We start from the raw sequence: 15,983 nt of genomic DNA on the forward strand, positions 1-15,983 counted from the left end.
AGGAGATCCGGTCAGAGATGTGGACGCCCAGGTACTTGGTGCTGTGGACCCTCTCCACCCGCTCGCCGTTGATGAAGAGGGGAGTTGGCTCAGGGCTGTGTCTTCTGAAGTCTATGATGAGCTCGTTGGTCTTCTTGGTGTTCAGAGCCTATCCAAATTATGTCAAATGTAGCTGAGATCCCCAAAATAGAAATACAGATGCAAAAAAATAGCCTGTATGTCTGTCCTCCTTCGGTGCAAAATAAAATAATATTCTGCCAAAACAGTGGCGGTTATAATGGTGGTCACTTGGATAAAACCAGTTAAAACCTCTATTCAAAAAGATAAAACACACCCAGGTAAAAGGCCTGTGTTCAATGAAAGAAAGCAAGTTCATATAATTGATAAAAACTGTAATACATAGTGCCACATGCATGTTTATAATTTGTCTTTCGCTGGATTTGAATGTTCCCACACTGTTCGAAAGGGCAACTCACTGTTGGTATGATGATCTTACTTTTTTTTTTATCAAATGGCACAATAGTGATTTATTGCTTTATTCAGAGTACTACAGTATTTTATTATTTTTTTTAAAATCCGGAATACATGGATGCCATCTGTCATAAATGTGATGCTCGATGAACAAAAGGACACCTTAGAAAAGTGTGACAAATGTGTAAGTAAAATCCAATTTGTCAATTTGCACAAATGGCATACAATAGTGCAAATTAATATTATTAATGAATTTTAGATAAAAGTCAGAGATTATTTATTTGTTGTCATTTCTGACTTAAATTGGATAGTGTTAAAACGTGAGGATGGTGTTGTAATTCAAGGTGCTGTAATCTGCACTTCCTTAACCACTCGTGTAAGTAGCATGCCATGTACGGATAACAAGAGGTTCTTTACCTATATAAAAGGTGAAACACTTCTCTTGGTACTTTTAGTGTCGGTTATTCTATAAGCAGTCATGATCTTCCATGTTGCAGCACTGAGTTTCGTCCTCTCCGTCCAATGTTTCACCATAAAAGTAAGGACTGGTAAATTTCTTATCAAACAATATTTGTATGATATTTTGTCTTCTATAATTTTAGGCAAATATCACCGGACTTTAGACAAACGAATTCACTCACAACGCTGATTTTAATGTGAATCATTAAGAAAATGTACCTGTAAATATGTGAACACAAATTCACAATAGAAAAGGATTACATTTCAAAGCAGCATGCAATTAATCATACACCTAAGGCTGTAATTACAAGTATGTATGTATGTTGTGAGGCGTTAGAGGAAGAGACGTCCTTTCACCAGATAAATATGAGCAGACATTTAATATCGGAAGTTTGATTTTATATGCATTACTAATTATGTAGATTAAAATACCAGAAAAAAATAATGAATTAAACAATAGACCACAATATAACATTTAACATTTCTTTACATTTACTTTGTATGCCACTGAATACGTAAGGTGTCAGGAAGACGGAGCTGAGCAAGGGTGGTAAAAAAGTGCAGATTCCAGGCAAAAAGTCCACTCCACTCTTCTGCAAAAATTAAAATGAGTTTCAGGTCACACTACTTGCAACAATCACCCCTTGAAGAAAAAAAAAAAAAGTGTTTTATACGACTTACTAGATGGTACACAGTTTAATCGAAATGTGCTATCATAATCATATCTAATTACATTTATATACCATTTTTCACATTAAAAAAATGCAGCACAGTGCACAGGGATGAAAAGGCACAAGAAATAACATAGTATACAAAAACCCTATATATGGACACATACATACCCATGCGAACACCACCACTCCCTGGAAATGCTATCCAGGCCTAAACTAAAATACAGTTGAGAAAGGATTCAATTTACTCAAAAATGTTGTTTAATTTAAACTGCTTAATGTTTGTATTTCAGGGCTCACACGAAACGATTAACCGACACCCTGGTAAGTGAGACCTGGTTTCAATAAGATAAAACAAATACATACAATTGACAATAACACAGATTTTTATAATTCTTTCTCAAAGGCAACACACTTGCAGATGAGGATTCCAGTGTTTCCACGCTGATAGAAAGGGCAAATGTTAATGTTGGTATGTTAATCTCACTCATTTTTATCAAAGGCAAAATCGTGATTTGTCAATATTACATTACTTTTTTTAAAAATCCAGAATTTGTAAGTGTAGTAATGAGTAACAAAACAGGGTAACGCACGGAGGAAGATCTACAATGCAACTCAATGTAAGGTTTACACCACAGCTCGGGGCAGCGTGGCTCCGTGGTAGATCGGTCATTCTCCTAGCATGAAGGATTTGGGTTCAATTCTCAACATCTGTGACTATGTTGAGGTGTCCTAATTTGCTCACGTGGCAGCAAGGCTCCCGTTGGTGTGTGCAAACATGAGGCTTTGTACAGTAAAGCACGATAAAAATGTGATATAAATTCTGTCAAGTCTATTTAGCTGCCCTAAATAAACAGATTCGTAATTACCAACTTAATTTAATGTGTTTCTACAATATTTAATCCAGTGGTAAGTAGTAATTTTGGTGAAATTATATTTTTAATGATTAAGTATCGATTTATTTGTCGTGTAATTTGTCATATCCTAGCAGACTTATCTACTATCACCTGCTATTCACTGTCAATTGCACATGGATATGTGAAAACGTGTGAAATTGTGTGAATTAGATCTCACATCAATCCACTGGTGCTAATATTTAATCCCAAACTTGACTAATTTTGTTAGGCTATCTTGCTCACCCAGTAAAAATTGTTTAATTATATTTTCTGACAGTTGCAGCTGAAGGGGAAAGACAATTCTCGCCAAATATTTTCATTTCCACTTCAGCACTATGAGTTCAATTAACAGGTTTAGGAGAATGACATAATTCCCATGAAGTCCGAGCACGATAAATTGAAAAAAAATATTTGTCATTGACTCTAATAGGAAACAGCAGAAAATTGGCAATTATCGACATTCACATCTTAATGAACATTTTGTGGATATTTCATTGAAAATTAAAGCATAGCATTTCATGATCTTCATTGTGAATGATGTCTGGTGTACATTTGTAAAGCATCAAGTGTGAAATTGCAAACACTGATACTTATAATAACAAAAAATTACATGTTCTAGGCAAGAACCAAAATGAACCTCTTGTGATGTTTGGAGACATAGCCATACCAACCGGAGTACAGAATGCTGACGCTTGCACAAGAAACAGGTGCCTATGGCCAAAAGCAACGGATGGTTTGGTCTATGTGCCATACAGAATTTCCAGAGATTACTGTAAGTAATCAATTATCTTTCAAAAGTGAATGTCATTTTCATTAAGTGGGTAAAAACAATCTCCTATTTTTCCTTGCACTACAGATTGTAGCAAAAGAACCATAAGAAGCATTGCTCAGTAGTAGTTACTCAAACCCAAACAAACTTCGAACTGTAAGAAGTTTTTTTTTCTTCCAAAACGGTGTTGTAAATGGCAAAACACAACACTATTAAGCCACTTATTGCCATAAAAGTACATTGCCATCATTATAATAATGATGATCACAGATAGAAGTTGCACTGCCAAATAAATATACCTAGTAGCATACAGTGCAAAGTGTCTATCTGTACTTTTACACTCACATGACAAAACCTTTAGCCTTAATTTCCTTTTTTACTTACAAGAACATTTGAAGAACTTGACATAAATTTATGATGTATGTTGTAATGTTAATTACAAGCGTAAACAATTAACCACAGTTTTTACATTTCTTCTTGTCTCTGATATAGATTTCAGTAGAACCTTTCAAAGGGAAAAACATGCACTTTTGAATAATTGTCTTGAGAGAAACATTTATATACATGCCATGACCCACCTCTTTCAAGCTGAAATAATACACAATTTATGAAGCCTGAGCTTCAATTTTTCCACTATTGTGGTTTGCATACAGGTTAGCTACTCATGAAAAAGCAGTGCAAGAGTCAGTGACATTTTTTTAAAGAGATGTACTGCAGTGTAGAGCAATGCAATAACATTAGCTGCTGATGACAGATTAACTAATTTCCTAACCTGCTTGCCAAAACGTTTTCATAGACATTGAGTCCTTTAATCTTGTCTGTTGTTTAAAATAAAAATGTTGCATCTTTTTATATTTTTTAACAAGCTACTGGAGAAAGAGAGACCATAATTAATGGTCTGCGATCATTTGCGGCATCCACTTGCATTCGCTTCACTCCACTGAATGGACAGAGGGACTTTGTGGACATCCAGTCCCGCTCAGGGTATGTAAAACACAATCCACACACTAACCTGATCTCCTGGATGTTTTATGATATAATGACTCTCATCTCCTCCATGACCTTACTGTAGTGGAAGGGTTTGCATGTCCCATGGTCCTCGGAGCTAAATTGTCTTGGGCTTTCTATCCCTTGCAGGTCACCCATGGCAAATAGCTCATAGAAGAGGGACCAGACGAAAAAAGAAAACATTAGTTCATGATTTCCCAAGCCTGGAAGCAGTCCTGGCAGTGGGGATCGTTGGCGAGTGTCTGGTGGCCGGGAATGCACCCATGGCCAGGGACAGTCTGACGTAGGGACGTAGGTTTTTCTTCCCATGCGCTCACCACCCGTGGGAAGGGCCAAATGTGGCACGTGCGTACTGAGCTGGGTGGTGGACAAAGGCGGGGACTTTGGGGACCTCTTGGACATTCTTTGACTCCGGAGTTGCCTATGGTGAGAGGTACCGAGCAGGTGTGGGCATACTTATGTGCCCCCCTGCTTGCCGCCTGTAAATTGGAGTTTGCCCCAGTGGACGAGATGATAGCCTGCCTCCACCTTTAGGTGGGGGAACAGGTTTAGCTGTTTGTGACTCTGAACCAAACATCAGTTCAGAATACGTACCCTTTTTGGAGTCCTTGTCGGGTGTGCTGGAGAGCGCTAAACCTGGGGACACCATCCTTCTTATAGGGGTTTTCAGTTATTACATCAGTCATACCAGCTCAGTGGCCAAGTGGTAGAGTGTCCACCCTGAGACTGGAAGGTTGTGGGTTTAAACCCCGGCCGGGTCATACCAAAGACTATAAAAATGGGACCCCATTGCCTCCCTGCTTGGCACTCAGCATTAAGGGTTAGTATTGGGGGGTTAAATCACTAAATGATTCCCGAGCGCGGCACCGCTGCTGCTCATTGCTCCCCTCGGGGATGGGTTAAATGCAGAGGACAAATTTCGCCACACCCAGTTGTGTGTGTGACAATCATTGGGTCTTTACCTTTTTATCTTTACATGGGCAATGACAGTGAGAAGGGCGTGATTGGGAGAAATTCTGGACCACCATCTGGCATCTCAGGAGGGGGAAGCAGTGTAATGTTAACACTGTGTATAGTGGAGATGGGGTGCTGCTGATCTCAACTTGGGACTTTGTGTGCCAGTGGGAGAATACTTCCTACTGCTCAATTCCACCGATATGCCTTAGATTGTGAAACCAAAACCTGGGGACTCTGAGGTGGGCTGTCCTATCTCTGGGGTTGAAATAAAAGAGGTTGAAAAAAACTTGTCGGAAAAGCCTCAGGCTGGATGAAATTCACCCTCTAAATATTAAGGGGATGTGCTCATTGACACGCCTCTACAACATTGTGTGGACATTGGGTACAGTGCACCTGGATTGGCAGACTGGGGTCGCGGTCCCGCTTTTTAGGAAACGGGGACCAGATGGTCTTATTGAACTACAGATGAATCACTTCTATTCAGGGTTGCTGGAGAGTATGGTCCATTGGGAGGTCGATTTCAGATTCAGGCGGAGCAGTGTGGTTTTTGTCTTGCTCTTGGGACGGTCGACCAGCTCCACACACTCTTGAGGGTCCTCAAGGGGGCATTCGCCCAACCAGTTTACATGTGTTGTGTATTTGGATCAGACTTGCGGAATCATGTGGGGGGTGCCTTGGGAGAAGGGGTACTGAACCCTTTGATAAGGTCAGTTTGGTCTCTATACAACAGATGTCAAACTTTGGTCCGTATGTCAGAAAGCAAGTCCGATTTGTTTCTAGTGAAGGTTGGACTCCTCCAAGGCTCATTGATTTTATTTATAACCTTTATGGACTGGACTCTGCACTGAGAGATGAGGTGGCTTGGGCATTTTATCAGGATACCCCCTGGACACTTCCCTAGTGAGGTGTTCTGGGCATGTCCCACTCGACGAAGGCACCGAGGACAACTCAGGACACGCTGAAGAATCTATGTCTCCTGGCTGGCTCGGGAACGCCTCGTAATTCCACGGGATGTGCTGGACAAAGTAGCTAGGGAAAAAGTTGCTTAAGTTGCTGAATCTGAATCTGCCATCCGACCTCGGCTAAACAGAAGAGAATAAATGAAAAATATTTAATAAGAAAAAATACATCCAATGTATTTAATTATACTGTCATTGTTTTGATTTGTAATTAATTGTACAGCCTATATATGCCCCATAGTAATGGTTTCATCCGAAGTTATTTTCTTCCTGTCAAACGAACATCAGCGATTGCTTGACCAATAAGAATTTGGTAGGACAATCGCTAGCCTACAAACCATTCGAGCAATCGACCAGCAGATGTCAGCCCTCGTCAAAATTAAAGTCCTTTCTTCTTACACCTGACACTTAGCTTTTGGGCCACAGATTCACATCTACATGACAATGAATATCTTCTTTTGCAATAGGTTATTAAATAACTGGTTGATCATTGTTTGATTTCCTGCTTCACACATTTCTCATTGTTGATAAACGTGTATAAAATATGTTTGACATATCATCTATGTAAAGACATATGATGAACTCATTCCAAAATGTTGTGCAGTGTGAGAAAATTCAAAACAGAATCATTATTGTATAATGTCAAAAGCAATTCATAATGGAGAAAACAGCTGAGAATTGTACATAATCACCTGCACAGGTTTGCCAATCTTGTTTACCTGCCAGTTGAGAAGAAGCACTTGTGGCTGACTCTAAACTTTGGCAGGTTTTTACTCTCCGGACATGAATTCTCCAATTCTGCCCACTACACTTTGTCTTGTCAACACCGGAGAATTTATTATTATTTTTTAACTAACTTTTGCTCTCTTGCAGATGTTATTCATTTGTTGGACGTCGTGGTCGTGGTCAGGAAGTGTCTTTGAGTCGCCGGGGCTGTGTGTTCCGACAGGTCATTCAACACGAATTACTACACGCCCTGGGATTCAATCATGAACAGACTCGATCTGACAGGGATCAGCATGTTAGAATCCTCTTCCAGAATGTCATTCCTGGTGAGATTGGTAAACCCTCATATTTTTCTATATGTTTGTTTCTTTACAGATAAGGTAAGCTAAGGGGTTGTATAATAATAATAACAATTATAATAACAATAATTATATACCGTATTTTTCGGACTATAAGTCGCGTTTTTTTCCATAGCTTGGGTGGGGGTGCGACTTATACTCAGGAGCGACTTATATGTGTAATTATTCACACATTTTTACTTGATCATTAACACATTACTGACTTACTAGTATAGTTGATCACATGTTATTTTCACTTTAAACCGCATGAGGGTGCACTATGGCTGTGGAATAATTGGAGCCTCACTGACAAGGAGTTCCATTCACTGACTTCCAGAGTCAGGAGATTTTATGATTTGGAGTGACACAGATGGTTCAATAAACTTGTTATTTATGTTATAGTTATATGTATATAGTTTATTTAGAGTAGCAACATGTATGTTGTTAGACTTCAGTAGTTTCCGATTGTCTAGCAAGGCCTTGAAAACAGAAGGAGGGGGCGGGGAGGGGAGACGGGAAGAGCGATCCAGGGCGCACGTAGTTCAACAGCTGTGGTTTTTTTTTGTTTTTGTTTTTAAGTGACACAAGACGAAGATTCGGATGGATTTAATGATTTGGAGTGACATGGATAGTTCGATAAAATTGTTGTTTATATTATTGTTATTTGATATATAGTTTACACTCGGGTGAAGAGAGGGGCGGAGCTGTCAACTGATTACCACCTGGTGGTGGGTTGGCTCCGATGGTGGGGGAAGATGCCGGTCCGACCTGGCAGACCCAAACGCTCTGTGAGGGTCTGCTGGGAACGTCTGGCAGAATCTCCTGTCAGGAAGAGTTTCAACTCCCACCTCCGGCAGAGCTTTTCCCACGTCCCGGGGGAGGCGGGGGACATTGAGTCTGAATGGACCATGTTCCGCGCCTCCATTGTTGAGGCAGCCGACCGGAGCTGTGGCCGTAAGGTCGTTGTCGTGGCGGCAATCCCCGAACCCGCTGGTGGACACCGGCGGTAAGGGATGCCGTCAAGCTGAAGGAGTCCTATCGGGCCGTTTTGGCCTGCGGGACGCCGGAGGCAGCTGACAGGTACCGGATGGCCAAGCGGAACGCGGCTTCGGCGGTTGCTGAGGCAAAAACCCGGGCGTGGGAGGAGTTTGGTGAGGCCATGGAGAATGACTTTCGGACGGCTTCGAGGAAATTCTGGTCCACCATCCGGCGTCTCAGGAGGGGGAAGCAGTGCAACGTCAACACTGTTTACAGTAGGGATGGCGTGCTGCTGACCTCGACTCGGGATGTCGTGAGTCGGTGGGGAGAATACTTCGAAGACCTCCTCAATTCCACCTACACGCCTTCCATTGAGGAAGCAGGGCCTGGAGACTCTGAGGCGGATTCTCCAATCTCTGGGGTCGAAGTCACTGAGATAGTTAAAAAACTCCTCGGTGGCAAGGCCCCGGGGGTGGATGAGATCCGCCCGGAGTTCTTAAAGGCTCTGGATGTTGTGGGGCTGTCATGGCTGACACGCCTCTACAACGTTGCGTGGACATCGGGGACAGTGCCTCTGGATTGGCAGACTGGGGTGGTGGTTCCCCTCTTTAAGAAGGGGGACCGGAGGGTGTGTTCCAATTACAGGGGAATCACACTCCTCAGCCTCCCTGGTAAGGTCTATTCAGGGGTGCTGGAGAGGAGGGTCCGTCGGGAGGTCGAACCTCGGATTCAGGAGGAACAGTGTGGCTTTCGTCCTGGCCGTGGAACAGTGGACCAGCTCTACACCCTCGGCAGGATCCTCGAGGGTGCATGGGAGTTCGCCCAACCAGTCCACATGTGTTTTGTGGACTTGGAGAAGGCGTTCGACCGTGTCCCTCGGGAGGTTCTGTGGAGGGTGCTTCGGGAGTACGGGGTGCCGAGCCAACTGATAAGGGCGGTTCGGTCCCTGTATCACCGATAGAACATCAGAATTGGCAAGTCCGCCACTGGCGCCCTGCGCTTTTCACAGATGAGAGCAGGTTTACCCTGAGCACCTGTGATAGACGTGAAAGGGTCTGGAGAAGCCATGGAGAGCGCTATGCTGCCTGCAACATCATTTGGCATGGCCGGTTCGGTGGTGGGTTAGTGATGGTCTGGGGAGGCATTTCCATGGAGGGATGAACAGACCTCTACAGGCTAGAGAACGGCAGTTTGACTGCCATTAGGTATTAGGATGAAATCCTTGCACCCATGGTCAGACCCTACGCTGGTGCAGTTCCTCCTGATCCACGACAATGCCAGGCCTAATGTGGCAAAAGTATGCAGACAGTAACTGGAGGATGAAGGAATTGACACAATTGAATAGCCCTCACGATCACCTGATATAAACCCGATAGAACACCTCTGGGACACAATGTTTCGGTCCATCAGAAGCTGCCAGGTTGCTCCTCAGACTTTACAGGAGCTCACTGATGCCCTTATACAGATCTGGGAGGACATCCCACAAGACACCATCCATCGTCTCATTAGGAGCATGCCGCGACGTTGTCAAGCATGCATACAAGCACGTGGGGGCCACACAAGATATTGAAAATAATTTTGAGTTGCAGAAATTTAATTTAGGCAAAATGGACGAGCCTGCCACATCATTTTTTCACTTTGATTTTTTGGGGTGTCTATATACTGAGGCCTCTGTAGGCTGAAAACTTTTATTTCCATCAAAAGATGTGGCATCCTTTTGTTCCTGAGACATTAAACTGTCCATATCAGTATAGATATCTAAAAAAATATGTTTCTTTAATTTTTTTGAGCAGTGTATATCGTGATAAGGGCCTGTGGAATAATGTGAACTGCAACTGACGACGAGTCCGACGTCAGCGGCGCAATGCACACGCCGTTGTTTACATAAAGGACGAAGAATTCGATCGATGGATTCAATGATTTGAAGTGACACAGATGGTTTGATAAATGTATTATTTATGTTATAATTATATGAATAACTGTTAATGTTACGTCAGGCCCATTCTCAGCTCCTCGTTTGTGTTTATGTCACGTTAGCATACCGTATCGTGTAGCCTGTTTTTGTTGGTTCATGTCTGTACTTGGTGTTGGATTTTGTCAAGTAAATTTTCCCCAAAATGCGACTTAAACTCCGGTGCGACTTATATATGTTTTTTCCCCCTTTATTGTGCATTTTATGGCTGATGCGACTTTTACTCAGAGCGACTTTTAGTCCCAAAAAATACGGTATATATATATATATATATATATATATATATATATATATATATATATAAAAATGAATAACAATAATAATAATAACAATTAACATGCAAACATGTCCTGCAGGAATGGAGGACAATTTCAGGAAGCTTAATACAAGAAATCTTGGCACTCCCTATGATTACAACTCTGTCATGCACTATGGAAGGTAATGCACAACAAAGGACCATTATACAGATATGGTAGTTCCGTACTGGCCCGAATATAAGACGACCCTGATTATAAGACGACCCCCTCTTTTTCAAGACTCAAGTTTGAAAAAATACTTTTTGAACACCAAATTTAATTTTTATAATTACAGTACACCTGAAACAATTGATTATAACAATATACTTGAGAGAAAAAGCATGTTATTTCGCCTCATTCAAATCATGCAAAAACTGTCTATCACATCTTAATATATGAACATTTAAATATGTAAACTAAAGTGCAATCACATTTGTAAATGAATGGCTTCTGGTTTTTGAAATATAAATAAACCAATATACTGTGATAAAACAACAAAATTGCAATAACTGCATTAACCATCAACGTGAAGTCTAACTGTAACTGTAATCTTGAAACAAATCTAAATAAGGAAAATCATTGCAATAAAATAATGCAAACTGCTACCGCTATTGTTGGGGAGCCTGAGGACTGTTGGCTCAGTTGGTTATGCTCTTTTTGCCCCCGGGTGTCGGTCAGAACACAGGAGGGAATTGCTTTACTGAATTATTGGCAAAAAAGTAACAGGCACTGTGACTCATAGGGGTATACAGGCAAACTGGCAAAAGGGGATAGGCACATGTTTGGTCGTAAGGATGTGAGAGCAGGTGTGTGTAGTGTACATGGGTGAGTCTTTGGGTGTGTGAATGTGATTCTTGTATGTGTGATTATTGTATGAAGCGTGTGAACGGTGTGTGGGGTGTGTGTGCGTGTGTGCGTGTGTGTGATGTGTGTGTGTGTGTGTGTGTGTGTGTGTGTGTGTGTGTGGTTCTGCAACAGACAGAAAACAGCACGTAAGTCAACGCTCAACTTCTGACGTCACACAACACTAGTAGATGGCACACATTACATAACTAACTGTGCGTAACTGTTCCGCTATACTAAATAACCATAAATGAAATACTCTCGGCAACACACCAAACATAAGTCATCGATCAAGACAACAAAATACATTTGCTGGCGACCGTTAGTTGCCGTGCCGCTGGGTAACGGCTACTCGTACGATGCGAGGCAAACTTAAAGGAGCTTGCCGGAGCTGTCAATCAAACGGCGCGCACACGAAGCAAACTGCGATCAGACAAACGGCACAACAGTGGACAATAGTAACAATGAAATGTATATACTCACTTTGTGTCAAAGATGCACACGACCACAGCAACATACTCAATCGATTATGAGCGCGCCGGAGCTGTCAATCAAACGGTGCGCACACGAAGCAAACCGCGATCGGACAAACGGCACAACAGTGGACAGTAGTAACAATGAAATGCATATACTCACTTTGTGTCAAAGACGCACGCAATCACAGCAACATACTCAGTCGATACCAGCAACCTTTAACTTACCGCTGCGCACAAGTGAAAATGGGTATAATGTCTAGACCCCGAATATAAGACGACCCCCACTTTTTCAGTCTTATTTCAATGCAAAAATTAGCGTCTTATATTCAGGCCAATACGGTACTCACTTTGTGTCAAAGACGCACACAATCACAGCAACATACTCAGTCGATACCAGCAACCTTTAACATACCGCTGCGCACAAGTGAAAATGGGTATAACGTCTAGACCCCGAATATAAGACGACCCCCACTTTTTCAGTCTTATTTCAATGCAAAAAACATCGTCTTATATTCGGGCCAATACGGTCAATAACATCTGTATTCACATTTAAAATATAACATGAAACAGAGTGGGCGGCACGGTGTTGCACTGGTTAGCACGTCCGCCTCACAGTTCGGAGGGTGCAGGTTCGATTGCACCTTCAGCCCTCCCTGTGTGAAGTTTGCATGTTCTCCCGTGCCCGCGTGGGTTTCTCCGGGCATTCCGGTTTCCTCCCACGTCCCAAAAACATGCTTGGTAGGCCGATTGAGCACCCCAAATTGCCCCTAGGTGTGAGTGCGAGTGCGAATGGTTGTTTGCAACCAGTTCAGGTTGTCCCCAGCCTACTGCCCGATGACTGCTGGGATAGGCTCCAGCTCGCCCGTGACCCCCGTGGGGATGGATGGTGAATGACTGAACTGATCAAGCGCTATAGAGAATGGATGGACGGATGGACGGACGGACGGACGGACGGATGGATGGATGGTCATTAAACAGAGTATTAATCAACATCTCACTCGTACAGGAACAAAGTGATGAGTGAAGACAACCGCCACGCCAAACAGAATGACAATCAGCCATATAGATGACCAAACATGAATGATATGTAACTTCTCTGTGTTTGCAAAAGCTGGACAAATATTAATAACAAATTGTTTGTGCTTGTAACAGGTTTGCCTTCTCCAGGAACAGACAACCGACAATAATCCCTATCCCTAACAATAATGTAGCCATAGGTAGGGCAGACAGAATGAGCCCCATTGACATTCGTCGGGTGAACCTTCTTTATGGCTGCAGTGTGTAGTACCTTAAAACAAACCCAGGAGGTCATCACCTTGCTTGGTTTACTATCATACAATCTTTGCTTACATCCTGCTTATATCTCTTCTCTTACATGCTTATAGATTCCTTGTGGTTGTGAAAACCAAAGGCAGTGTCAATGATTGCTATATACTCACCTCTTGGGTTAAGATGCACCCTATGCTGTTTAATTGCTATGTAAAATACTGCACCATTAACAATAAATCGATTTATTCAACAGTGCAATAACATTTCTCTGCCTCTGACATGGATACAGCAGTAATGTGCATGGCCAAAACTTGTCATTATGTTGATCTGGAACAGGGGTCACCAACCTTTTTGAGATCTACTGCTTGAGGACTAATTAGTACAAAGGACTACCAGTATGAAAAAAAATAAAATTCTGCTCAAATTATGTTTGAAAATTATATTAAGAATGAATGATATTAAGCCCTCCGTGAGTTGTCACCTTATCGTGGTGGAGGGGTTTGTGTATCCTAATGATCCTAGGAGCCAAGTTGTCTGGGGCTTTATGCTCCTGGCAGGGTCACCCATGGCAAAATAATAGGTGAAGGGCCAGACAAAGCACGGCTCATGTACCATGTATTAATGAAAATGGAAATCATTTTCCCTTGCCCGGACGCGGGTCACTGGGGCCCCCCTCTTGAGCCAGGCCTGGAGTTGGGGCCTGAAGGCGAGCGTCTGGTGGCCGGGCCTTCGCCCATGGAGCCCAGCCGGGCACAGCCTGAAAAGAAAACATGGTTCCCCCTTCCCATGGGCTCACCACCTGTGGGAGGGGTCAAAGGGGTCGGGTGCTAAGTGAGCTGGGTGGCAATGTGACTGCCAGTTTTCATCACTCTGTGTTGGGTATTGTTTGAAAACTGCACAATAAATGGAGTTTTCATTTTTTCATGCAGGAGGTAGAAAAAAAGCCTCATATGAAGTACACACAATTTTGTAAAATCATTTTTATGAGAACGACAAAAAAAAAAAAAACTCCAACCAAATCTTGTAATATATTATCACCTGCTGGTCATTTTGTGTCATGGCAGTGTCTTTGAAAGTTCAATGGACGTGAATAGTAAATTGGTCAGCTACTGAGGTTCAAATTGTTATACGATGGTACCTCTACTTATAAACTTAATTGGTTGTGCGCTCCAGTTTGTAAGTAGAAACATTTGTAAGTAGAAGCAACGTTTCACATAGAAATCAATGTAAATGCAAATGTGTGTCGGATGATCCCAAAAGTCACACTTTTTGCCCTATTACTGTGACGATGATCATTGGGACTTTAACTTGGGACTTTTTTATTCCTTACCTCCTAACTTTGCTTGGGGCGGGGGGAACCTGTTCTAATTTTCTACACTTGCTAAAAATATCACAGAGAGGACAGAAAAAGTCATGCTAATAAATCATTTTCACGTACTCCCTGCAATGTCTACAGTCATGTACTTATCAATACTTTTTGATGAAATTAATGAGTTTTCGGAATGCATAAGTGGTCATTGAACGCACCTCGCACAAACTGTGGGTGAGAACTTAAAAAAGAATGAAAAGAAAAGCAACCAAGCTTCTAAAGATGGAAATTGACAAACACAAAAGTGTGTTCTTCATGTTTTTATTGAAAACAAGAGAGTACTGTCTGCTGCACGGCAACGGGTTCGACCATTCACTCAATGCGTCCGCGCTCCTGCAGCAGGGCCCTGGTTGAAATGTGGACTCAAGCCACCTTCCTTGGCACAACACTGGCTATACTCCATTGCAAACGCGACGATACGCATGCCATGTTCCTTTATGATTTCGTGTTTCATATAGATTGTCTTTGGAGACGTACTTGACTACACTACTTTTACACTGCTAATCTGGCACGAAGAGGGAATGGCAGAGGAAAGGAGACAAGTGTGCGCGGGGCTTTGGTTCGGTAGTCGAAAATTGGTCCGTAAGTAGATTAAAAAAAATTCGCAAGTATTCACAAGTATATGCGTTGGTAAGCAGAGGTCACACTGTAATTGTGTATTATGAAACCTCTGATGTGATTGAGTTTCTCATCTGCTGGACAATGGCTTTTCTGTCTGTCGAAGGAGCAACAGCTCAAGGTTACAGCTGCCAACTGTGATGGTGTGATACGCCCAGTGGAGCAAACCAATATCAGGGTACATTCGATTGTGTTGCCTGTGATCGCAGAATACAAAAATTTTCAGCTGTTTTAAAACAGTCATAAAAATCCAAGAGAGATGGCACCAAAGAAGGGTGACCTCCAAGATCTGATTAAATCCCTTAACAACAAAGTGAAAGAGCTTGATCAGCAAAACAAGATCAATGATGTGATCATCATAGGTCTTAAGATCAAACCCAGGTCCTATGCCAGGGCAGACCATGGAGGGACAGAGGAAGCAGATGCGGACATCCTATTTGTGGATATCGCAGATTTTTTTAATCGATGATAACCATCATACTGGATATTGAAAATATGGACTCATGCCATCTGCTTCCTAAGAAAGAAGTTACAGAAGGCCGAGTCGATGAAACCTGTGCTGTGCTGCTGAAATTCACAAGCAGGAAATACAAAAATGCTCTATTGATTGAGGGCAAAAACCTGAAGAGGTCAAAGGTCTTCATCAGTGACAATCTCAGCAGGCAGAAGACAACCAAAGTATGGCGAGCCTGACAACTAAAGAAGGAGAAATCCAGTGCACTTGGATGGCAAACTGCAGAGTCTACATGAAACTGAATGGGTCATCTCCACAGAGTACCAGACGAGTGCAAATCAGAGCATTCGAGGAGCTGGAAAAATTTGCTGACAAGTCCTGAGGAAAAAAAAAGTCAGTGAGTTCAACTCAATCAAGAAATAAAGCTTGATTGAAAAATCTTTATAAAATTATT

At 42.3% G+C, this 15,983-nt stretch overlaps 1 protein-coding gene across 2 annotated transcripts; it reads left to right on the plus strand.

Annotated features, from left to right (window-relative positions):
- Window positions 1–863: 863 nt before the first annotated feature.
- LOC125966914 (low choriolytic enzyme) lies at window positions 864–13,340 on the plus strand. 2 transcript variants are annotated; one of them, XM_049717502.1, is made up of 8 exons: window positions 865–1,009; window positions 1,895–1,925; window positions 2,008–2,073; window positions 3,117–3,269; window positions 4,133–4,250; window positions 7,064–7,242; window positions 10,561–10,642; window positions 12,972–13,340. In XM_049717502.1, the coding sequence occupies exons 1-8, from the start codon at window positions 950–952 to the stop codon at window positions 13,102–13,104; spliced, it is 822 nt and encodes a 273-aa protein (XP_049573459.1). In that variant the 5' UTR covers window positions 865–949; the 3' UTR covers window positions 13,105–13,340. The 2 variants fall into 2 exon arrangements, with proteins under 2 accessions (XP_049573460.1, XP_049573459.1); XM_049717503.1 differs by lacking the exon at window positions 10,561–10,642 and having other exon boundaries at window positions 864–1,009.
- Window positions 13,341–15,983: the final 2,643 nt, after the last annotated feature.

This window comes from Syngnathus scovelli, chromosome 4 (assembly GCF_024217435.2).
Source record: "Syngnathus scovelli strain Florida chromosome 4, RoL_Ssco_1.2, whole genome shotgun sequence".
Lineage (NCBI taxonomy): Eukaryota > Metazoa > Chordata > Actinopteri > Syngnathiformes > Syngnathidae > Syngnathus > Syngnathus scovelli.